This window comes from Drosophila simulans, chromosome 2R (assembly GCF_016746395.2).
Source record: "Drosophila simulans strain w501 chromosome 2R, Prin_Dsim_3.1, whole genome shotgun sequence".
In the NCBI taxonomy this organism is placed as follows: domain Eukaryota; kingdom Metazoa; phylum Arthropoda; class Insecta; order Diptera; family Drosophilidae; genus Drosophila; species Drosophila simulans.
Window position 1 is genome coordinate 5,082,578 of NC_052521.2, and position 25,155 is coordinate 5,107,732.

Genomic DNA, 25,155 nt, shown 5'->3' on the forward strand with positions numbered 1-25,155 from the left:
GGGCTGCCGATTTATCTTTTAGCTAATTGGTTTTTGGGCTACCGAGCGGGCGGGCGGGGCGACTCGGCCACTCCCATAAAAGTATGCTACACAATGTTCAACAAAACTTGCGGCAAGTCAATCGATAAACGACAACATCGAAAGTTATGCGCAAGTAAACAAATATTACTTATCACGAAAATAAAATACGTTCTATAAAATCTATAAAAACTTCACAAATGTATCTGTGTAACTATATATATGTATGTATATGCTATGGTGGCTGCCAGCTGTCCTAGACAGCAACGATGGCCGCCATCTACGAGGCAGTCGGCACAGGATTGAAGTAATGCAGGCCATTGGTCTGTAAGGAGATTCAAAAACGCATATTTAAATCGTTTACAAATCGTATGGAAACCATGTTCAATCCGACTTACCGCCATGTCGTACTCGGTGATGTAGGCGGGAATTTCCAGCTGATCCTTGGTGATGGCCGAGTACAGGTGCTCCACACCCGGAAGCGAGTGCACCTTGGCCTTGATGGCCGGCGCCATGAACGTGGTGAACCACCAGGTCATCATCTTAGTCCAGAAAGTGGGGTGCACGATATAGAAGGCCTTCAGGTTCTTCTTGTACCTAACCGAATATAAGCAGAATTTAGCACAATGTCCTTTCGTTGGAGGTCTCGAGATAGGAACTCACTTGTAAGGCAACACACTGTAGACCTCACGCAGCCAGTGCAGCGATGGATAGTTGTTCGTGGATGTCAGCGTGTGGAAGTACGAGATGACATAGTCTCCTTTAACGATGGGATCCAGTAGCTTAATCAGATATAGCAAGGCCTGCAGTGCAAGTAGGATTAGTATTTGTCAATGTGGATGACTGCTTTAAAGTGCATTTACCTTTTCCAGGTCAATGTTCTGGGCGGGGAACCATTTGCCGCAGAACACAATCACAGGCCGACCCAGGCGGTCCACGCCGCTCTGGTAAAGGCAGCCGATGCCGGACACCTCCGTCAAATCCTCTACTTGGGCGCGACGCAGGAGGCGCTCGTATCTGGAAGAAAACAAAACTTAGCGGTTAATCCCATATAGATTTATAGTAGTAGGTCTTATGAAACTAATCTGTAGCTAATTCTGTTAGATGTTTAAAATAACCTACGTATGTACACAAATAAGTATATATATGTACATATATAAATATTTTATTGTTGTGTTTATTGATATACATTCTAAGATCGATTGCAAAATGGATTAAACGCACGACTGGTTCTACTTAAATTGCTTTCATTTTGTTTACTCTCCGGCCTCTGACTTTTCAAGTACTAGACATATAAATAACGATTATGTGTAGCCCACATTGATTGGATTGCTTGGCGAGGGGAGTTCGATCGATTATTATGTGGCGTCACGCAATTCCAGGCCATATAAGCATATAGATATACTGAAGCTATTGTGGAGTCGCCTTGGCCGACTGCTTGGAATTCATTTCGCTAAAAACAAAGCCGCTGAACATCATGTTTATCCGCCTGGTGAATTATTAATGCGAAAGGCGTGATAGACTCATGCTTAGCTGGTTTGCTTTTGTTAACTTAGTTGCTAAATTCCGGCAAATATTTGCCAGATAAAAGTACGAAATTAGAATGGGAATGGGCAGGGAAAATAGGTCATCCAAATTAAGTTCCGAATTTGATGTGCATTCAATTGGCCGGTGAATGAGTGCGCACTTTACTAATGAGTATGAGTCATTCGACAGAGAATCGACGTATATATGTATATATCGCGTACTCAAAGGTGCAAAAGTTGTGCTAAGATGATTAACAGCTTTCGACGCCACACGCCGAAATACAAACTTTCAAACTGGCTAATTGAATGCCTCAGCCTCCGCCAAATGCGGACTAATATGAGTCAATTTCAGCTGACTTAGTGGCTGTGATTAACTCGGCTGGCACCTCCTGGCGCAGTAAACTCCGGTAGCAGCAACCGATAAGCCGTTTACGACTGCGGAGAGATGGCCAGATAATGGGCCAGATAGTGCCCAAATGTGACGCATTGTGACGCAGTGCTAGCCAACTCAATCTCGATCACAATCTCATAATTGGTGTTTGCCCAGCTAAAGATACAGATACAGATACAGCTGCGGATGCGGATGCAGGTAGATTTGGCGGGTGGTGCCCCCTGAATGTGATTATCGTGCGAAATATACAATGAATATTAAAGCGCAATGCTAATCCGCAGAATAAATCTCACACTTTAACAAGTCAGTGCCGCAGAAAAGTAATAACATTATTATTAGATCACATTTCCTGCCATCACACACATTGCATGTTATTATTCGCTGGCACGTACGGAGAAACAAGGCCGAAAGGTTCTATGGTTTTGTTTAGGTTCACTTGCGGTGGGTGAACGGATGAACGGGTGAAGGCTGCATGGGTGGGTGGTGCACAGTCAGGGCCAAGCTGCACGGCAAACCAAAGGATGCACGAGTCTAAAAATAGACTTTGTGGCAACTGGGAAGGGAAGAGTTCAGCTGTACTTAATTAACTGTGAATAGTGCAATGGTGGAACATAAACGTATTCAACTGAAAAACTCTATTAAATGTTCATATCAGAACAGAACCTGATAAGCGCAGAATAAGACTTCTTTTTATAAAATCAATTAATTTCCAACTCCTTTTCGTTAAATTGTGAACTATCCAGCTCCTAAATCCACATAGTATGGCTTTTCTACCCATTAAATGACTAATTTTGATCGAAACATTCGGAATTGCGATGTAGAATATCTTAAGTTGTTATAACTGCGTAAGTAGCTTCCAACTTTATGTATCTGATAGTTATTGAATCGAACTGGAGCAGTTAGGCTGTATTGCACTCCCACCCACCGCTGACGTCATTAAACCCTTGCCAAGGAGCAATTGTTTACAGCGAGGAGGCGTAGTAGGGGCGTTGATTGGCCGTCCGACTCCGTGACTGACACATCGCACCACACCGACTGGCGAGGCCCTTACCTTTCCTCCGGCGACTCCATGAGCTCATCGGGGAGGACGTCGTTCATGTCGCCCGTGGTTTCTTGCATGGGACTGGAGCCCAGGTCAATCGACGTCATGCCTTCTAGCATTGTCATAGTTTACTGAGTTTCGGATGGGTTGTAGTTGTTGCTGGTTTCGCTGGTGGGTGGCACTACTTGCTGTTCCCTTTGAGTTCGTCGTTCGCCTCTCGCGCACAATTACGGTATATCGATTTTAAGTCAAAATAGAAATTAGGTTTTTTTTTCAACGGTTAACTGTACGTTTTGATTTGCTCGCTGCTGTTTTCGAACCGATTTAGAGCATTCAATTGACGTAAAACGAACTGTTTTTTTTTCCTTTCGCCAAATACTTATTAATAGTTCAGGGTATTTTTCTCCGTTAAATAATACGTATGTGCGGGCAGCGTTGTGGCCAGACTTTTGCGTTGTACGGAAGCGGCTCGTGGAAATGCGAAAATAGAAATAGTTTTTCCCTTATACTTTCAGCTTTTAGCTCGATGCGATTTTATGGATTTATCACCGATTCCTATATGGAATTGGCGCCCTAACGGATATATATCTCAGTGCACGTCCGTTCGCCGCGAGTGGAGCTTTTCGAATGAGCGAGTTGGCGGCGAGTGGGGCTGCTCTTGAATCTTTTTCGCCGCCCCAGCAGCCGCGAAGGAGCGAGGGAAAGGTAGCGGTGGAGAGAGAGAGACGCAGTGGCGACGTCGCCGCAAAAGAGCATACACTCTTGCTCCCGTTCTCTCCCACGCGATGATGCTGCACAGAAAGAAAAGCTGATACGATTTGCTAAATCGTATTACTTAAAAAAAGTATTTCAATCGAGATTGCATTACAATTCAAGTCCAAATGAGGTATTCAAAACCATGAATATATTAGAGGTAATTGTGTTTGTATTGAAAGTAAAGTTAATTTATCTTATACAAATTTATCCCACACAATCAAAAGGCAAATGAGTTGCCTAGTTTGACCTGCGCATTTGGTCTCAAGCTGGCTTTTTCTGCCAGTGTACGTTGCTCGGGAGAGAGTATGGGGTCACTCTCTCATTTTCGGAGCGTGCGCCCTTTTCGCCTCTCCAATGGCAATCAGTTACAACACCAATGCCCAGAAGAGCGAGAACCGTTAGAGGCAGGGCTGCAGCAACAACAACAACCCAAGGACATCATGTTAGCGGCTTTATTTGCACTAATGTCAGTCGGGCTAAAACAAAACTGTCCAAAAATGAAATCAGTTCAAATGTTTGCGTTGTCAGTTGGCAGCTAAATGCGCAAAAAACGAACACACGAATGCTATTTCGGTTCCACCACCCACCGCCCACCACTCACCCATACTAGCACATTCAGTGGGAAGTACGGGCGTATGCGTGCAATGTGCAACATTTCCATCAGAATGGATGGTTGGCATAAACAACATTACTCTTGACTCATGAATGTGCGTAAACAATTGTACAAGTGTACATTTTCAAAATAATAAGATCAAAACGATTTCAATTTGTACGATTTATGGGATCATTACTCAGAAGAAGAATTCAAATCAAGCATAAGGTGCTTAATTATTTCAAAACAAACCTTTGCACTGGATATTATAAAAAACGCAATTTTAATCCAGCTCAGATTTAAGAAAGCAATAATAGCGGTATAACTAACATATTGCTAATAAGGCTTACACATTCAAATCTCATCTTTGCATGCTTCCTATCTATTTTCAAATATTCATATTTACGTTTAAGCGAGACTAGATGACCTCAGAATGTAATTAAAAACTTAACTACGAATAAAAAAAAATAACAGTCAATAATTAGATACCCCATAACTGAATAACAGTGCTCTTATAAACTAATTAGTTGTAGGAAAGTAATAATAAATCGAAATCATATTTTCTGCATGTGCCTCGATGACCTCAGACTGAATTTAATCGAAAAGAGGCGCCTGCACAGTGGGTGCATTCCCCTCGCACGCACACACAAAACAGGCGGCGAGTGACAGTGGAAAACTGGTCCAGGAAGCGGCGTTCAGTTGTCACCAACCCACTGAATACACATGCATATGCATGTACAAACATACGGCTCCCATGAAATCGGTTGAATAAATTAAGATGCCTGGGAGATGTTGCACTTAAATGTCTACAAAATGTGTGCGGGGCATTTGTGCGGTTTCATTCAATGAACTGCAACGGTTCGATATTCTGATTATATAGCCACCGGCCGATCCGGTTACCAGCGGATTCACGAGATATCCACTTCGGTCGAGCTGTCACTTGAATTGTTTTAATTAGGGTAGTCGCCAATATTTGGAACACATATGCATCAAGTTAACGCTATCTGAATTACGATACATTACATTAATTTTATGACATTTTCATTTTTTCCCATATATATATTTCTATATTGATCTATAACTTCTTCGATTTCCATCCATATTTATTATAATACGAGTAGTGCAACCCTAAGATGTTATCTTCTGTTTGACAGACTTAGTTCCAACTGAACACAAATTATCTTCGCATATAAGAGCATTTATAAATATTCATAAATGTTTACCTCTAATCTTTCTCCACGAATAAAACGGCAAAATAAATATTTTTCAGGCGATAAGAGTATCTTAGAGGTATATCCCATATGTGAGTATATATTTAAAAGAATAATTGAATTTATTGCCTGAGTTTAGGTATAAATGTGTTGCAATTTTTTCAAGTGTAGCTCCTGCTAACTGAAAAATAGTGAACTCTTTTTTTAGACCTTCCACAGAGCTGTAAATATTCATTTGCTAGGGTTGTGAAGATTTCACGCAAACTATGACGCCACTCTGCTCAATATTCCTACGTCACAGTTGGCGTCACAAATGAAGAAGGTCACCGAACACTTGGCCAGTCCAATTAGCATTGTGCAGGACGATGGGCAAGCACTTTCCGCTCTCCCCCTCACCACTAAATTCAATTTTAGCCAGAAACCGAGCCGAGCTACCGGGTTGCGTGCCAGGGGCCTCTAAAATTTCGTCAAGCGGCGGAATTTACATAGAGGAAAGGCATTTGCCAGACGGTTAAGATATTTCCGGCATGCTCCTGTAATAAAAACGCCGGAGGAAGGGCTCGCTGACGAGGTGTTTATTGGAGGAGCAGGAGCGGGAGGGCGAACCTCTACTAGTGCGTGCTTTTCCGGCCGCTTTATTAGCTGCAGATTCCCCACACTCCAGGAAATTAGGTGACGCAGTGCGTCATATGGTATCATAAGCGATCAAGTGATAAACTAGTTAAGCTCGAAATGAAATACATAGGTATATAGTTATCTAATCATGGGATCTGCAAGTCTGAACTCCACTTAACGTACTTCTGCTTAATCCGAATCTTCGCTTTTAACCTACTGTTCACACATGAACACGAATATATTTAAAGACTTACAATTTTGGGCTCCGTTCATATCTTATGTAAATGAATCGAGAGCGATAAATTATATTTAGGATTTTGTTATCTAAGGCGACATGGGTGCATTGCTCAAAAACATGTGCACACTACATGAGTCAGTCACTTGAGATCGTTCCCCGCCTCCTAAAATAGTCCCTTAGCGGGAGACCACAGATAAGGTCCTCGCCGCTCAAGATAGGCAGATGTGCCCGAGCGTGGGACCTCGATAAGGCGGGGACTATTTACTTAGGCCTCTGCGTAGGCCATTTACTTTAAGATGCGATTCTCATGTCACCTAGTTAAACCGAAGATATTTCCAAATAAAATCAGTTTCTTACAAAAACTCAACGAGTAAAGTCTTCTTATTTGGGATTTTACATTTGGTCAATCGAGCCTTTAATCGACTCTGCAGTTTCCCCCTACCAAAGGTAAGGAACTCAGAGAAAGGCCAGCTCCTTTAAGCATCTTACAGCTAAAGGTAGCAAAAATAAGTGACTCTTGTTTCCCCCTACCAAAGGTAAGGAACAGAGTATAAATATAAAAAGCAAAAAGATACAAAAGAATCTTTTATGTTTTAAAACAAGCACCTTATAGTCTATAGCTAAAGGTTGCTTTGTGTACCATTATAAATTGTGGTAAGGCGTGCTTGAGGCCATACATCAGCAATTGTGAAATTAAAAAGTGCATAACAAAAGTGCCTTATAAATGCTCTAATAGCATTAAATCAGCTCATAAATAGAGTGCAGTGTATATGCCAAAAGAGCATAAATGCCGAAATAAATGGCTAAAAAACAAAAAATCTGACTGGACTACAAAAATAATAAAACGTGCCAAATAAAAAAAAAAAAATCATCTTTAAACATCAAAGGAGCCTCTACCAGCAGCAGAAGCAGCAACAACAGCAGCAGCAGAAGCAGCAACAGCAGTAGCAACAGCAGCAACAACAGCAGCAACAGCAGCAGCAACAACAACGACATCAGCTAAGTCAAAACAAGAATTTTCTGTTTATCCAAACACACATATATATATAAATACATATAAAATACATATACACGTACTATATATATTAAGAAATTACAAAAAATTTTCAAAATGATGTCAGAAAAGACTATTCAATTCCTTAAGAAGCAGTCCGAAATTATTTTGGAAATTAGAAAGTTGGAAGTAAAACCAACATTAACAGATGTAGAAATTCTAAAATTAAATGAGCTTCAAAAATGTTTCATTGCTAATCATAGCAATTTGTTAAAGATCGGCGTTGTCGATCATGAATATTTTAACGCGAAGCAGTATGATTTAATAATGATGGTGTTAGAAAAAATTAAAAATAAAAATGAAAAAATTAAGGGCGAGTCGGTAGAAAACACTTTCCCTAAATCAAACACTGTCCCTAAATCAAACCCTCCCCCTACATTAAACCTTGAAATGTGTGGTCACCCTGAAAAAGAGGGTATAGCACAAAACAACGCTCTAAAAGTAGAGCAGGCATTTCGAAATAATGTTGGCCAATTTCGAGTATATCTAGAAGATACGTCTAAACTAATAGACAGTAGTCCAGATTTCCTTAAAATAAGGAAAAATAAAATTGAATTTTTATGGCATAAAATAGATAACCTGATTGAACAGGTGAATAGTCATTTTGAGAGCTCGCTATTCGAAGAAGAAATTAGCGAACTTGAATTTGACAAACAAAATATTCTTACAGCCATTAATAGTCGACTCAGTGGCACAATAAATAAAGCTGAAATGTCGACGGTTGTTAAGGCGGAGGAGTTACCAACCCTGCCTAAAATACAGATTCCCACTTTCTTTGGTGATTCCAAAGAATGGGATCTTTTTAATGAACTCTTTACAGAGCTCATACATGTGAGAGAGGATCTCAGTCCTTCTCTCAAATTTAATTATCTAAAGTCAGCATTAAAAGGAGAAGCCAGAAATGTGGTTACTCATTTACTGCTCGGCTCTGGAGAAAATTATGAAGCCACTTGGGAGTTTTTGACCAAGCGATATGAGAATAAAAGAAACATATTCTCAGATCATATGAATAGGCTTATGGATATGCCAAATTTAAATTTAGAATCCAATAAGCAAATAAAGACATTTATTGACACGATTAACGAGTCAATTTATATTATAAAATTAAAGGCACAATTACCAGAAGATGTGGATGCAATTTTCGCTCACATAATTCTTCGGAAATTCAATAAAGAATCACTCAATTTATATGAAAGCCATGTTAAAAAGACAAAAGAAATACAGGCACTTTCTGATGTCATGGACTTTTTAGAGCAAAGGCTCAATTCTATATCATCATTCTCACAGGAAGTAAAACCTGTAAAGAAAATGATTAATAATAACAAGAATAAAAATTATAGTGACAATTGTGCATATTGCAAACTACCAGGGCATTATTTAATTCAATGCCATAAATTTAAAATAATGAATCCAGCAGAACGGTCTGACTGGGTAAGAAAAAATGGGATTTGCCTAAGATGTCTGAGGCATCCGTTTGGTAAAAAATGTATAAGCGAGCAGCTTTGTTCGACTTGTCGTAAACCTCACCACACGTTACTTCACTTTGCAGGTCATAATCCAGAAAAAGTGAATACGTGTAGAACAACAGGTCAAGCCTTGTTGGCCACGGCCTTGATTCAAGTAAAGTCGAGGTATGGAGGCTTTGAACAATTAAGAGCATTGATTGATAGTGGCTCTCAAAGCACAATTATTTCAGAAGAGTCTGCACAGATTCTAAAATTGAAAAAATTTCGGTCTCATACTGAAATAAGTGGAGTATCTTCCACAGGAACGTGCATCTCCAAGCACAAAGCGGTTATTTCGATAAGAAATTCTCCGAAAAATTTAGAAATTGAAGCAATTATTCTCCCAAAACTTATGAAGGCACTTCCAGTCAACACGATTAATGTTGATCAGAAAAAATGGAAGAACTTTAAATTAGCCGACCCCGATTTTAATAAACCGGGTCGCATTGATCTAATCATTGGAGCAGACGTATATACTCACATTCTGCAAAATGGAGTTATAAAAATAGACGGTCTCCTTGGGCAAAAAACTGATTTCGGGTGGATAGTTTCTGGATGTAAAAAATCCAAAGGAAAAGAAACCATTGTAGCCACAACAATAGAAATAAAAGAGTTAGATCGCTACTGGGAAGTGGAAGAAGAAGAAAAAGATGATATCGAGTCTGAAATCTGTGAAAATAAATTTATCAAAACGACAAAAAAAGATTCAGATGGGCGATACATTGTGTCAATTCCATTCAAGGAGGATGTCACCTTAGGAGATTCAAAGAAACAAGCGATAGCTCGTTACATGAATCTGGAGAAAAAACTAAAAAGAAATGAAAAACTTAAGGTTGACTACACTAAATTCATGAATGAATACATGGATTTAGGACACATGATTGAAGTGAGTGATGAAGGCAAATATTTTTTACCGCACCAGGCAGTGATTAGAGATTCAAGCCTTACGACCAAATTGAGAGTAGTTTTTGATGCTTCAGCAAAAACTACGAATAACAAAAGTTTGAACGACATAATGTGGGTTGGGCCACGAGTTCAAAAAGATATTTTTGACATTATTATTAAATGGAGAAAATGGGAATTTGTTGTTTCGGCAGACATTGAAAAGATGTACCGACAAATTAAAATAGATAATAATGATCAAAAATATCAATATATTTTATGGAGAAATTCTCCAAAAGAAAAAATTAAAACATATAAATTAACCACAGTCACTTACGGAACTGCATCTGCACCATATTTGGCTACCAGGGTTCTGGTAGATATTGCAGATAAATGTAAAAACCAAGTTATTAGTGCAATAATTAGGAATGATTTCTATATGGATGACCTAATGACTGGAGCTGATTCGGTAGAAGAAGCTAATAAATTAATAACATTAATTCCCCATGAATTGCAGAAAGTTGGATTCAACTTAAGGAAATGGATTTCCAACAATTCCAAAATATTAACCACTGTGGAGGACACAGGGGACAATAAGGTTCTCAATATTATCGAAAATGAATGTGTTAAAACTTTAGGACTAAAATGGGAACCTCAAAATGATTTATTTAAGTTCAGCGTAAATTGTAATGATGAATCAAAAAATATAAATAAGCGCGTGGTGTTATCAACGCTAGCAAAAATATTTGATCCGTTAGGATGGTTGGCACCAGTCACGGTTTCAGGAAAACTTTTTATTCAAAAACTTTGGATAAATAAAAGTGAATGGGATCAGGAATTATCCATAGAAGATAAAAATTATTGGGAAAAATATAAAGAAAATTTATTATTGTTAGAGAATATTCGAATCCCAAGGTGGATTAATTCAAACAGTTCTTCAGTCATTCAGATTCACGGATTTGCGGACGCCTCCGAAAAAGCATATGCTGCAGTAGTCTATGCTAAAGTAGGACCTCATGTTAATATAATAGCTAGCAAAAGTAGAGTCAACCCTATAAAAAATAGGAAGACAATTCCCAAACTCGAGCTGTGTGCAGCTCACCTGCTTAGTGAATTAATCCAAAGACTAAAAGGATCAATTGACAATATAATGGAGATCTATGCTTGGAGTGATTCCACGATTACCTTAGCATGGATTAACAGTGGTCAAAGTAAGATCAAATTTATAAAAAGAAGAACGGATGACATTCGGAAATTAAAAAATACTGAATGGAATCATGTTAAGTCAGAGGATAATCCAGCAGATTTAGCATCCAGGGGAGTGGATTCTAACCAGTTGATCAACTGTGATTTTTGGTGGAAAGGTCCGAAATGGCTAGCAGACCCAAAAGAACTTTGGCCTCGGCAGCAGTCTGTAGAAGAACCTGTCTTAATAAATACGGTATTAAATGACAAAATAGATGATCCTATTTACGAATTAATAGAAAGGTATTCCAGTATAGAAAAACTTATACGTATAATAGCATACATAAATAGATTCGTGCAGATGAAAACAAGAAATAAAGCCTATTCATCAATTATTTCAGTAAAGGAGATAAGAATAGCGGAAACAGTTGTTATTAAGAAACAACAAGAATACCAGTTTAGGCAAGAGATAAAGTGCCTTAAAATCAAAAAGGAAATCAAGACAAATAATAAAATATTGTCATTGAATCCATTTTTGGACAAGGATGGGGTTCTAAGAGTTGGAGGAAGATTGCAAAATTCCAATGCAGAATTTAATGTTAAACATCCAATCATTTTAGAAAAATGCCACCTAACAAGCTTATTAATAAAAAATGCTCATAAGGAAACATTGCATGGAGGGATAAACCTAATGCGAAACTATATCCAAAGAAAGTATTGGATTTTCGGGTTGAAAAATTCGTTGAAAAAGTATTTAAGAGAATGTGTAACGTGTGCAAGGTATAAACAAAATACAGCTCAGCAAATAATGGGTAACTTGCCAAAATATAGAGTGACGATGACATTCCCGTTTCTTAATACTGGAATAGATTACGCAGGTCCTTATTATGTTAAATGTTCAAGAAATCGTGGCCAAAAAACATTTAAAGGATACGTTGCTGTATTCGTTTGCATGGCCACCAAAGCCATACACTTAGAAATGGTAAGCGATCTAACTTCAGACGCATTTTTAGCAGCACTCAGAAGATTTATTGCTAGACGGGGAAAATGTTCCAATATCTATTCAGACAACGGAACAAATTTTGTAGGAGCTGCAAGAAAATTAGATCAAGAGTTATTTAATGCAATACAAGAAAATATAACGATTGCAGCGCAGCTTGAAAAGGACAGGATTGATTGGCATTTTATTCCCCCGGCAGGACCTCACTTCGGAGGTATTTGGGAAGCTGGAGTTAAGTCAATGAAATACCATTTAAAGCGTATAATCGGCGACACTATTTTGACTTACGAAGAAATGTCAACTCTTTTATGTCAAATAGAAGCATGCTTAAATTCAAGGCCATTATACACTATAGTTAGTGAGAAGGACCAACAAGAAGTTTTAACACCAGGTCATTTTTTAATTGGAAGACCACCTTTAGAAATAGTCGAACCAATGGAAGATGAAAAAATCGGAAATTTGGATAGGTGGAGACTTATCCAAAAAATGAAGAAAGATTTCTGGGTTAAGTGGAAAAGTGAATATTTGCATACGCTCCAGCAAAGGAATAAATGGAAAAAGGAAATTCCTAATATAGAAGAAGGGCAAATAGTTTTATTAAAGGATGAGAATTGTCATCCTGCAAGATGGCCTTTAGGAAAGGTGGAAAAGGTGCATAAGGGGAATGATGATAAGGTCCGAGTGGCTAAAGTAAAGATGCAGGAAGGATATATCACTAGACCCATTACTAAAATTTGTCCCTTGGAAGGAATAAAGTCTGTTGACAAAAATGAGGCTGACCAAGAGCCAAAAAGACGAACTAGAGCGACATCGGGAATGTCCAAGATCGGAATCATTATGGCAATGTTGTTGTTTGTGTTAAGTTGTCAAGTTTCTAGCGCATTACCTAAAGATATAGCACCAAGATATTCTATAGACAAAATAAATAGAACCTCAGCAATATATCTAGACCCGCTAGGAGATGTTGAGATTGTGAGTACTTCTTGGAATTTGGTTATCTATTATAAAATGGATCCATATTTTAAAATGTTAACAAAGGGTAATGCGCTTATACAAAGTATGAGGAAAGTTTGCGAAAGACTTCATAGCTTTGAAGAGCAATGTAGTCTAGTCTTAGATAATATGCAAAGTCAGTTATCGGAACTTGAAGAAAACAATAAATTGTTTATGATGCAGTCTAGATCTAGAAGCAAGCGTGCTCCTTTCGAATTTATGGGTTCCTTGTATCATATTTTATTTGGTATAATGGATGAAGATGATAGAGAGCAATTAGAAGAAAATATGAAGAATTTGTTAGATAACCAGAACAACCTTGATAAACTAATTCAAAAACAAACATCTGTGGTTGATTCAACTTCTAATCTATTAAAGAGAACAACAGAAGATGTTAACTCCAATTTTAGAAGTATGCAAATAAGAATTGAGAACATGACAGAAGTTCTTAAAGAAAATTATTATGTTTATAAGGAATCAATAAAATTCTTTATGATTACGAAACAGCTACACTCATTGATTGAAGAAGGCGAAAAAATTCAAGCAGGCATTATAAGCCTGTTGATTGATATTAATCACGGTAGGCTAAATACAAATATTCTCAGGCCAAATCAGCTTAAAAAAGAAATTGCCAAAATTCAGCAGAGTCTTTCGGAGAACCTAGTAATTCCAGGAAAACGGTCAGGTACGGAACTTAAGGAGGTGTATACACTGTTAACAGCCAGGGGTTTATTCATCGACGATAAAATTCTAGTTGCCCACCATAACATTCAGTCCGAAAGTGAAGAATTATTATCAACACCTTATATAGGAGAAGTTAGTGAAGTGCCGAAGATTATTTGGGATCCGCTGAAACTATCAATATTAAATCATACTGAGGAATTTGAACGATTGAATAATGAAATTAAATTTATGAAAGAGAACCATCAAAAATTGAAAGATTTACATTTCCATCATATTTCCGGACATGCTGGATTAATTATTGCTTTAATACTAATGATAGTATTAATAATATATTTCATACGGAAATGTGCTGTGCAACAAAGAATGCAAGCAATAACTTTTGCAGGTCCGTTGCCAGTACTATAAATATCAATAGTAAATAAACAATAAAATAATATAACAAATAAAAATATACAGTCCACTATATCGTTGTTTAATAGAAAATGTACTTCTACATAGAAAAAGCAAAATGTTTAAAATAAGTTAATTGAGTACAAATTGTTGAATTAAAAATAATGTAAACCATAATTGTAATCCAATAAAATTAAAAGCCAGAAAAACTAGGCCCATTGAAATCTTAGTTGCAAAATAAATGAACATATATCAAATAAATACAGTCCACTACTGTTATAAATGCAACTAATATACTAATGTACATCTCAGCTTTGCTGGCCCTTTGGCAGAATGTTCACACATGAACACGAATATATTTAAAGACTTACAATTTTGGGCTCCGTTCATATCTTATGTAAATGAATCGAGAGCGATAAATTATATTTAGGATTTTGTTATCTAAGGCGACATGGGTGCATTGCTCAAAAACATGTGCACACTACATGAGTCAGTCACTTGAGATCGTTCCCCGCCTCCTAAAATAGTCCCTTAGCGGGAGACCACAGATAAGGTCCTCGCCGCTCAAGATAGGCAGATGTGCCCGAGCGTGGGACCTCGATAAGGCGGGGACTATTTACTTAGGCCTCTGCGTAGGCCATTTACTTTAAGATGCGATTCTCATGTCACCTAGTTAAACCGAAGATATTTCCAAATAAAATCAGTTTCTTACAAAAACTCAACGAGTAAAGTCTTTTTATTTGGGATTTTACACCTACATTTGATTTTATTTACCCAAAATTACCCAACGATTGTGGTACAGAAAAATTTGTTTACAAAATTGAAATGATTCACTCATTAAAGGCATTCAAGACATTTCACTCCTAGTAATGTTTACTTTCTCGATTAAATGCTAATGGGAAGATGACTAATCAGAATTTTCTATGCTAACATCTAAAAGCGATAATTGCCAAAAAATAATATAATATATTATGGGGTGTATGCTGTGTAAAGACCTATTATTCAGCTAATCTCGACGTTTAAATCGTGTAAATTAACAATAAAACGATCTATCTTAAATTGTATCTAATATCAAGTAGTAACTGGAATAGCTTACCTTTCCTGGTGCTCAATGCCCTCGACTCCCTCGGAAATGACATTCTCGTAAACTCCGGTGCGTGGTCGATCACTGAGCAGATGCTGCCGGTCCAGATCGCGCTGTTGTGGGCATTGGATAACAATTGCATCAATGAGTTAGCAAATCAACTTCAGCTCGGATGCTTAAAATGCAACTCACCTGAAGCTGAGCCTGCAATCCGCTGCTGTACGAGTTCAGGCTGAGACCGTTCATATCCCGAGCTCCGCACTCCAGATCCGAGCTATTGCCCTCCATGTCGTGTGGACTCACGTCTGAATCGTCGTCGGCTGAGGGAGATAAAATATGGTTTTGATAAGTGTTTATAACAAAATCAGTTAAAGGTTCTTGTAACCAAACTATTTAGCTTAAAATACATGCAACTAATATATAGGAATTCTTAGAATTCTTAAGAGCATTTAATCACATATCATATCATATTGTGTTGTTTTCAAGAGTTGAGTTATGAAATATTTTCAAAAATTTGACGGTATCTTCATCGAACTGAATCTTGTAACTTGCAACTCCTGATCTTATAACAATTGTTCTTTTTGTATTTCTTTTGGGGGCGTTGGGACTTTTGATCTTTACACGAGAACTCAAACGAGTTGTTTATCATTCTGCGCTGGATTTCGGCTTCGATTTGGTTTTGGATTATGCCCGCAGAGCAAACGCTTTCTGTAATCTGCGAACTTCAGCGCTGCGGAATGTGAGTCGAACTGATTGCCAGCTCCGGGCGGTTGAGGCGGCACAGCAGCGGAGCGGATAAACGCACGAGCGTTGAGCAAAACTGGATGCTGCCCTCTGCTCACCCATCCCCACCCACTCGCCCCTCACTCGCACTTCAGCGCTCGCTTTGCATCGCTCTCGGCGGATAACTGATAAGACTGATAACACGACGGCGACGACATGATTTAGGCCCAGAACGGAACTTGGCCAGGCCAAAACACTTGAGTGACACTAATCGTGATAAGCGCGGCCAGAGCAAGTTAACTAACTTTTGATGATAAGCCAACGTAAGACGAATGCGAAATGTTATTAGCTTTCGCTTACATGTTCAAATAAGACGATGTAGTCGAAGATTAACTAATCAAGATTTTGTTTGTTCTATAAGGGTTATTATGTAAGATCTGATTACGCATTTTACTATATAAATAATTGTATATCACTTTAAAAGTAACTCAATCCACCATTTTGATTGGAACTTATTGTAATTGTAAACAAAATCTGAAAAGTGTGTTAAGTTTCAGTTTTTATCTTGAAATACTTTACAGTTAGTAGCAAATATGCAATAATCAGATTTTTATAACGATTGTCAATTATTTATTCCAAACATTTAACTAGTTTAAGATAATAGAAATTGAATCAGACAATGAATTATATTATAATTATATTTTTAGCGTTTAGTTAAGAAAAATACAAGTACCAAGGTCAAATCTTATTAAAGACATTGGTTCAAAACGATAGTTGTCACAGTGAATTTAAACATTTATCAATTAGTGTATACATTCCCTTAAATAATTTACTTGCAGAACTACAAGCGATTTTACACTTTCACTAGCAGAAATTTATCCCAAAAGTATGCAACGAAATTTCTTCCTATTCCTAGCACTCAGCTTTCTGTCAGCTAGCAGAGTTACTAAGTTGGCAAAGATAGATTTTACTCTTGACTGGATTTATGACACATATTTGAGGTAAGCCTGGTAAGTTTCTGTGTTGCAAGCACTTACAAACACTTTAGTTGGTATAATTGGTTCGTTGTTGTGGATAGGATGGCCCAAATACCGAAAACTTGTGACTTTCGCGCGACCAATCGAATGCAACTACTGCCAAGTGACCCGCACTCGACCGACTTTGCAGCGTAACTGAAGCCATAGAAGTCGAAAGGCCAGTCAACATTGCAGACAATAGCGAATTTCTCGTATATTGCGCTGGTATTTCATGCGTTATTCACTTGTGCCACTGCTGTGTTCCTATCTTATCGACAGGCAACAAAGGAACTGTATATACCGCATGTAGAATCATTGCCATGTTGATAGCCGTCTTTATCATCGACAGCCGATTGATAAGCCGCCAGTGAGAAAGCAGTGACGAAAGCCACAATCGCACAGCTACAATCAGGAATGTGATATGTGCTATGTGCTATGCCCATAAAAATGATCTTAACTAAAAGATACACTATCATTACGCTGGGTAATACACTCTGCTCATTGCATATACTCAGTTCTATAACAAAATATATATAAATCCCGATTTCTAGGATCAAAGGCCAAGTTGCTTGTACATGGTGCTTCGTTACTCACCTAAACGGTGACGCATGTGGACACTGTGCTGCGGATTGCGGATGATGCGTATCTGGCGATCGGGATCCGGATGTTGCGGCTCCCCGAACTCGCCGCCAATATCCTTGGGCAGCTGCCACAGGGCACTGCGCTCCTCCAGCTGATCCCTGGGGAAGTACAGTGGGGCCAGGACCTCGTAGGTGCCGCGCTCGCTGCTGCCCACGCACAATATCACAACCTGCAGGGTGCACTTGTCCAGATAGCGGCGAATGGTACCTGTTAATAGATTTTGATTAGTTCAAAGATTTGGGTTGTGAACGTATATCATTCGGTACTAACGCAGGGCAATGTGGGCTGCCACGTCCGCGGGAAAGCTTTTCTGGTGGGCACTGATGTTGCACAGGGCGATGGTGTGCAGGTTTAGTTCCTTCGCCTTGCACAGGACATTTCTGTAAAGGAGGAAAGACATATTTAATTATAACTGAAGGTTATTTATAATAAAATACAATACTAGAATACTTATACATCTTACATGTATTATACATCGCCTATACTATTAAGTAAACATTTTGTCCTGTTCAACAAAAAAAGTGCAAGTATCTAAATATCTGTATTAGGTATTTGCTTTTTAATGCGATTTTCTTAAAGTAGACTACAACTATTAGTCATTCAAAATGTTCTAATCAACATGTTAATGCAATTATAGACAGTCGGTATTGAAACTACATATCAGAAGCAGCTTTTACACTACAAATCAATATTCTACATTTTAAAAAACTGAAGTTAAATCATTAAAAAAAGTATTAATGTGATCTCTTTCTAACTCAATTATCAAAATATAACTACTTAAAGAATAGAAAATTCCCAAAATTTCAGACTCACCTGTAGCAGCAGTGCAGCGTATTTTCGGCGGCCGTCTTGAACTTTTCCCTGTAGGCAGGTGCCACTGTATGCAGCACGTACTTGGCGGGCAGATTGTATCCACGCGTGATGCGCACATCCCCAGTGCGGCATTCTAAGTGGCAGATATATCAGATATTATATGGAATTGCACTCTTTCAGACCCAACTTACCCTTAACCGTGGTGCTCAGCTCCTCGCGCAGCTGGTTACCAGCCACTGCGAAGATGCGCTCCGATATGCTATTGCTTTCAGTCAGAGTCTCATCGCTGGTGTTTGTGATGGCGTCCACCTCCAGAGTGGTCATGTCCCCATCCCTGATAGATCGAGAAAAAAGGTTAAAGGAGATCTCTGACATCACATTGTAATGCATTCAATATGGTCGATATAAGTTATTATCTCCATACAACTTTATTATTGACAAGTAACTAATCTACATTCTAACTTCTTTACAATCTAACACAAAGCAATATAATCTGTATCATACCAAGTTTACTTTATGTGTACACAATTTAGTCATATATGTAATTCGAATTTTAAAAGGTATCTTGTGGCATTTAAAGCCCTTAAATTAAAGGGTTATTGTGTCATCATGATATTTCAAAATAATTTTTTAGAGCTATCTTGGCTTCTATCATTTTATTTGCTACTAACCAGATTACGAAGCGATTGTTGACATCTTTGCAGAGTGGAAATGGACTATGATTGTGCCGGGGTCCGCCCAGGTTGGAGTAGTCCGTGATCGGCAGTCGTGTGTCTGTTTTCTGTGAGCCACCCCAGGTGGCCAGGTTATCCAATTTGACAGGCTAAAGGTGGGAATTGTGAGAGCTGCTGTTGAAGGCGATTGCTTGGCACTACTTACACATGAGCTTGAGCTGGATTCGAATGCTTTGAAGTCCACATTTGAGTTCGTGTCGAGACGCATTGCTCTGTAACGAAGAAACCAAAAGCTGTAGTTAGTTTCAGGCTCACCACCATTAGCTCGACCGACCATCAATCAGTCTTCAACTGGCTAAATTTAGTTGTACCCAAGATAACCTGTTCTCCGCCGTTCCCATTTCGGTCGGTGAATTTGTTTACAATCAACTCGTTGTCCGGCTTTAGCCAGTTTCGACTTGTGTGCGTGGGTTTGGTGTTCACAAAGCTATCTGGTTGCCCAGAACTCCGCTCCGATGAATCACCCACCAATGGTGCGGAGCGACACCTCGCATTCGCCCAAATCTCCGACTACAACGGGCACCGAATGAAATCTATAAATATTTGCATTCTAATTGTCATTGTTAGTTGTCATCACGTAGACGGAAGATCTTAATTCGCGGGTAAACACAAAAAGCTGGAAAAGCTGAAAATGTTTTGTGTTGAGGGTGCGAGATAGGGCTGCAGTAGTGCCACAAGTCTAATAACTTTTTTAAAGTGAGAAGCTATTCAAGCTTGATCTTTGATATTAAATATCACTTTATTATTGGAGCAATATTTAAATTAGCTATTTAAGGTATGAATTTCAATGCTAACCGTTTTTTGGCCAAATGTTATGATAGAACCTATCATCTCCGACTAAAGAATGTCGTAATGCAAGGTCGACTGCAGCGAAAGTCCCCCCCACACACCCACCTCCCACTATTTCTCACCTGCTGCATGTGCGTCACGAGCGAAGTGAACGGTGAAAGCAACAGCAAAAACAAAAGCAGCTACTAAAACGCTGGCGAATGCAAACTGCAGCTGCGCTCTTAATTGCCATATCAAAACGCTCCAGGTGCGGACCCACTGCCCACCAGTTGAGCCCGTCGACCTTTGCCCTTTTTATTCCCAGGTGAACAGAGCAGCTCGGCGGACGAGGACCCATCTCAAAATGTGACCCAAATTGGCACTTTCGGAATCGAGCCACTATATATATATATGTATATATAGTGCCGCCCAGATCGCGGCTATTGTCTTTGCGATGTGTGTCGAGTGCGGCTATCGTCGTCGCACAATGCAAAACTTTCCACAGCCACTAGCACTTGAGTAAACATCGTGGATTTGAAGGGAATATCTGTTATCTGGACGATATGACGGTCATTCTAGAAATAAATACTGATCTCACTCAACGTCGCACGAAAATTTGGGACACACTTTGTGGGGAGCAATAGTAATAGACAAGGCTAGTAATATTTATATTCTACCTTAAATAAAAACTTCAATCAATTTAAGATACTTTTAAGAAGTTGTAGATACTTCCTATATATACGCTGTGTTATCGAGAAAGATACATCATTGCACTGCAAACTGCTTCACGAAACTATTATACCCCAAAAAAGAAACCCCAGATTGAGAAGCAGCTGTCCAATCTAAATTGGCATCTTAAACCCACACCATCAAACGGCGGAGAATCTCAAAACAGATAAGCTGGCGGGCAAACAAAGCAGATATATTGCCGGATGAGTTGCATTGGGGGTGTTCCTTCCGTCTATGGAGGAACAATAACGTCATGGCAATTGCCGGATCAGCCGGCAAATAGCAATTAGCCACACATTCAAATGCTCCTCCTAATGGGCAACCGACGGATGATCCATCCGAGCGACAAGGAAAGTGATGGAGAGCGCTTACGTGATCGTTTGTTGATCGTGGGGTTGCATAAGGTTTCCTCCCCCTCCTCATTCCATTCGTTCTCCAGGGGAGCACCCTGTATACAAGTCCGACGGGTCTAACCAGCAATCAGAATTGACAAATATTTTACAGCTTGTTTGCTTATGGTCGGTTCTGTTGTTTTTGCTCTAAGGTATAATGGCCAACAGAAATACGTAAATTACGTCTCAGCTCGGTTGGCTTTTGATTAGCTACGCCGGAAGTCACCCCAACCTCCTCGCCCCACCTCGTTTATGTGGAATGCAAATAAACAAAGTGCTACTGGCGTTGACATATAGTGGCCGAAATTGGTCATCACTGGGTGTTTTCATAACTTGCTCACCATTAGATAAATATTTTTAATGTGGCAAGAACATAAAGAGATCATTTATGTACATGTGATGCACAAACAACTGCCACAATTAATCAAATTAATAATTACAAGATTTTGATTACTTGAAAGTCATTGGAGTACTTTTGAATTATTTTTCCAGTCAATTCGAACCTCCTACAGATTTACACTTGCAACTCTTTAAATCGGAAGCAATGACTTTGCTGGCTGGCACTTTACTTTTGAATTGTTTTGCCCGTCTGCTGCCAAGAGATTCGTTTTAAGCTGCCGCATGTGGTTGCAAGTGGCGCACTGGGTGCTGGCCGATAACTGGCTTTGCAGTTATTCCTCGTATTGCATTCGGCTTGAGCTATCACTGCCAAGCCAACTACACCACCTACACCACCCACCATCCATCCATCCAGCACCCACTGGCTAAAGTCCAAATGGGCGCACATGTGACTCCCAGCCCAAGTTTTCCTTCGCCTCGCCTTGATTTGTCTTGCCAGTTGGCGTGCCCGAGTCAATTACATTATTTCAACTGTGCTGCATGACATGATTTCCCCCGCCCCCACCACTCCACCTGCTTTTCGGGGGGGCGGGGGAACAGGGGAAAATTGTGAAAAGTTGCAGGAGGAGGCAAACAACTTAAATGTAAATATCGCAGGGGCAAGGGTCATCCGCATATACTGGTTCAATGATACGGAAATCTGTGAAGGTTATTGTCTTTGTATTGAAAGAAGTGCAGAAAATTGCAAAGGCCATAAGGAATATGTATAATCGTGGAAGACAAGCAAATTGCCTTTAGGATAGACGACAGTTTAAGATCAATAGAAGGTAAAATCCGCATTATACAACTTGTTTACTATCGAAATGCAGTATGTTTGGCCACTATATAAATGCATGGTTACATATGACATTATTATTGATTGGATAGCACCTACGAACTATATATTCTGTAAGATAAAAGCAATTAAATAGAATGGTTATACCTTTAATCTCATATATGCTATATACTAAGTATTCGAATTCATTTCAATGGCTGACTCTCCAGGGTACCTTTCAGTCGAGCACCGAAGGAGCCTAGAATAAATGCGACTCCCCCAACGCCAGCCGCGTTCCAATTTGGGCCAGCAAGTGCTGGTAGCAACTTTGTTTACGCTACACGCTCAATCCGCCAAACTGTTGCATAATAAATGCGAAATTGTCGCCCACATGCCAAGGCCTTTGCCGAGCGAAAAAAACAAGGCAGAAACAAGTCAGAAACAGCCGAAAATACATACAAAGTACTTGGCTTCAGTTGCCGTAAAAACTACAGGAGGACAGGAGGAGCTCTCCTGCTACCGTAGCCGGAGTGGGCAAACGACGGGGCTGCGCTTGGCACGGACCGAAACCGAGCATTCGGATGCCATGCATTAAGTATACGCCGTGTGTGCGCCAGTCCGTGCGGGCTGCACGAGGTTGTTGGCATTGTCCTTTGCCTTCTGATCTCTGGCCCGGAGAACAAGCGCCAGTCCCAAGTTCCCAATCCCAATCCCAGAGCTAACAAACAGTGCCAGGCGGGAAGCGGTCCGCTTTCCGATTTGTGTATCTTCCAGTCAGCGTCGCCCAAATATTTGCTGTTCATATTCATGTCGGATGCGTCATAGGCGAGGCCTAACCTCCAGCCACGAGCTATAGCTTCCCAATCATTGGCTATTAGACGACGCGACTCTGGGCCTAGTTCCACCTGACGTCAGCGGGATTAATTTCCCGTTGGCCATTGTTGAGCGCAAATTGCAGCAATTTTCCCGGCATTATCTTCGAGTAAATTGTGTCGAATTGTCGCGCAGTCCCCGAATAATAATTATAATCTGCAGCACAGTCAGCTACTTCTTCAGCGAATGCATTTATATAATGGCCGGTTTGTTGGAGCATTAAGTGAATGACCAAATGCCCTGACAAACGTACCATTCAGCGATTGTTGTTCTTGTCGTGCCTGGCCAGCTCCAATGACCCCAATAAGCTGGCCAACTGCCCGAACAATAGCTCCCAGTTTGGGGTTTGGGGGAAATTACATTTCTATTAGGGAAATTCCACACACAACTGTGTGTGCTTGTGTGTGCACACATATATTGTGCGGCGGCAAATGCTAAAACGCTTATTAATAATTGTCAGTTTCTGTTAAGCGAGCACGCACAGTGGGGCAAAGTATGAGCATGCGGGGTGGAAATTTCATTATTCTGGTATATGGTAAAAACTAAAAGATATATCATGATGCATTTAACTATCATGTTTAAGTTCTACAACTTTATGCTCTTCAGTATTGCATCATTTGGTTAACGAAGTTGTTAGCTAATATCTTTCAGTGCTTTTTAAGCAAAAGCCCCACTAGCTGGCCGTAAATATTTAACAGCCTATTTGCAATTTTAGGACCGACTTAGCCTAGTTTGTGAGATTTGGACTAAACTAGCGAGCGATTATATGGCCCATGGCGACTGCCCCGGGCCATTTCAATATCGCCTGATAATTGGGCTGTGCTGGCAATTAGCTGTGACCCCGACGGATACCCAGTGGGCCATGCAGCTGGCTACGATGATGACTTGAGTGGCTGACAGGCGGGAAAGCCGTCGAAACTGCAGTCATATGTATTTGAAATTCAGCGCACGGCAATCCCAGCGAGGAGGAAAAGCCATGGAAAAGCCAGTTTTTGGGCTCCGGTCAAATGCTGCTTCGCCACTCGCTTAGTTATGTATTTTCGCATAAATTTCTAATGCACTCGCAGCCGATGTTGCAGCACGTTTAGACTACAAGGTGGTGGGAGGCAGCGGGTGGGAAAATTGGTTGGGAAATGCTCGGAAAATGGGGGGAGGGCGAGGTAAGTGTTCTTGGTGAATAAACCTGTCACTGAATGAACTTAACGGAGCTCGCTACTAAACCGAAATCATAAATAATTAGTGGCATGGCCGAGAAGTGGAAGTTGCACAAGCTCGGCTCCTGAAGGTTATTTCACTCTTTTTTTTTTTTTTGTTTCTTATTCTGTGAGTGTGTGCGCGTGTCTCTTCGTAATTGCCTCTGTATTTGTGTTTATATTCACCCTCTCGTTACAAAAGAACGCTTTTCACTAGCCACAGAAACAAAATCAAAATGCTGTTTATTGTATAATCGAGACCTTGTTTTTGCCTGCTTCGTTTTTTTTCTGTTCGTTACTTCACTGACTATTATTTCTTTTTTTTTTTTGGAAAATGCACACACAACTTTTTCGAAACGAAAACACTAAAAGACAACACACTCACACACACACAGGCGGATGCGTGGGCAAACACTCACAGATACTGCGCACACACACACACACAGATACTCCGTTTACCGTTAAGCGGGCGAGGGGCGGTGGGTGGTAGGCGGTGGAGTGGAGTGAGATAAAGGAAAACGCGGTAGTTGGTCGACGGTGGTAGGCGCGGCGGTTATTCAGGTAACTCTCTGCGAGAGTGTGTGCGTGTGACGGTGTGTCCGTGTGAGTGTGTGCTTGCCTGGCTGCGCCTGTATGCGTGTGTGTATATTTGCAATCCAAAGTTTACGGGCTTTACGCACTCGGTTCGTCGATCAATGAATCAAACTCCAACTCCGGGTAGCAGCTTTAATCACTTCTCTCGCACGTTTCGCTCAGTGTTCTCCGCGTTCGATTTCAGCTCCTCGGGTCAGTGTGTGTGTGTTGGTTGGTGTGCCGTGTTCGTGTGTGTGTTTTCGGTGTGTTGCAAGCTTCAGTTTCTCGGCTCAAATCACTTCTTCTTCTCTTTCTCGGCCACCGCTCGTCTGAAATCCGCGTTCGACACTGAAGTTAGCGAAAGCTTTCGGCCCAGCTTT

At 40.0% G+C, this 25,155-nt stretch overlaps 1 protein-coding gene across 4 annotated transcripts; it reads right to left on the reverse strand.

The window, feature by feature from the left end:
* Positions 1-25,155, reverse strand: LOC6733424 (protein GDAP2 homolog). 4 transcript variants are annotated; one of them, XM_016167305.3, is made up of 13 exons: positions 24,883-25,155; positions 19,240-19,306; positions 19,032-19,183; positions 18,552-18,694; positions 18,361-18,493; positions 17,818-17,927; positions 17,500-17,754; positions 15,359-15,486; positions 15,179-15,279; positions 882-1,035; positions 682-821; positions 417-615; positions 1-343 (listed from the first exon to the last, which is right to left on the reverse strand). In XM_016167305.3, exons 2-13 carry the CDS (start codon positions 19,300-19,302, stop codon positions 299-301), a joined length of 1,623 nt encoding a protein of 540 aa, XP_016026366.1. In that variant the 5' UTR covers positions 19,303-19,306; positions 24,883-25,155; the 3' UTR covers positions 1-298. The 4 variants fall into 4 exon arrangements, with proteins under 4 accessions (XP_016026366.1, XP_016026368.1, XP_016026369.1 ...); XM_016167307.3 differs by lacking the exons at positions 17,500-17,754; positions 17,818-17,927; positions 18,361-18,493; ... (2 more) ...; positions 19,240-19,306; positions 24,883-25,155 and adding an exon at positions 16,927-17,038; XM_016167308.2 differs by lacking the exons at positions 17,500-17,754; positions 17,818-17,927; positions 18,361-18,493; ... (2 more) ...; positions 19,240-19,306; positions 24,883-25,155 and adding an exon at positions 15,788-15,912.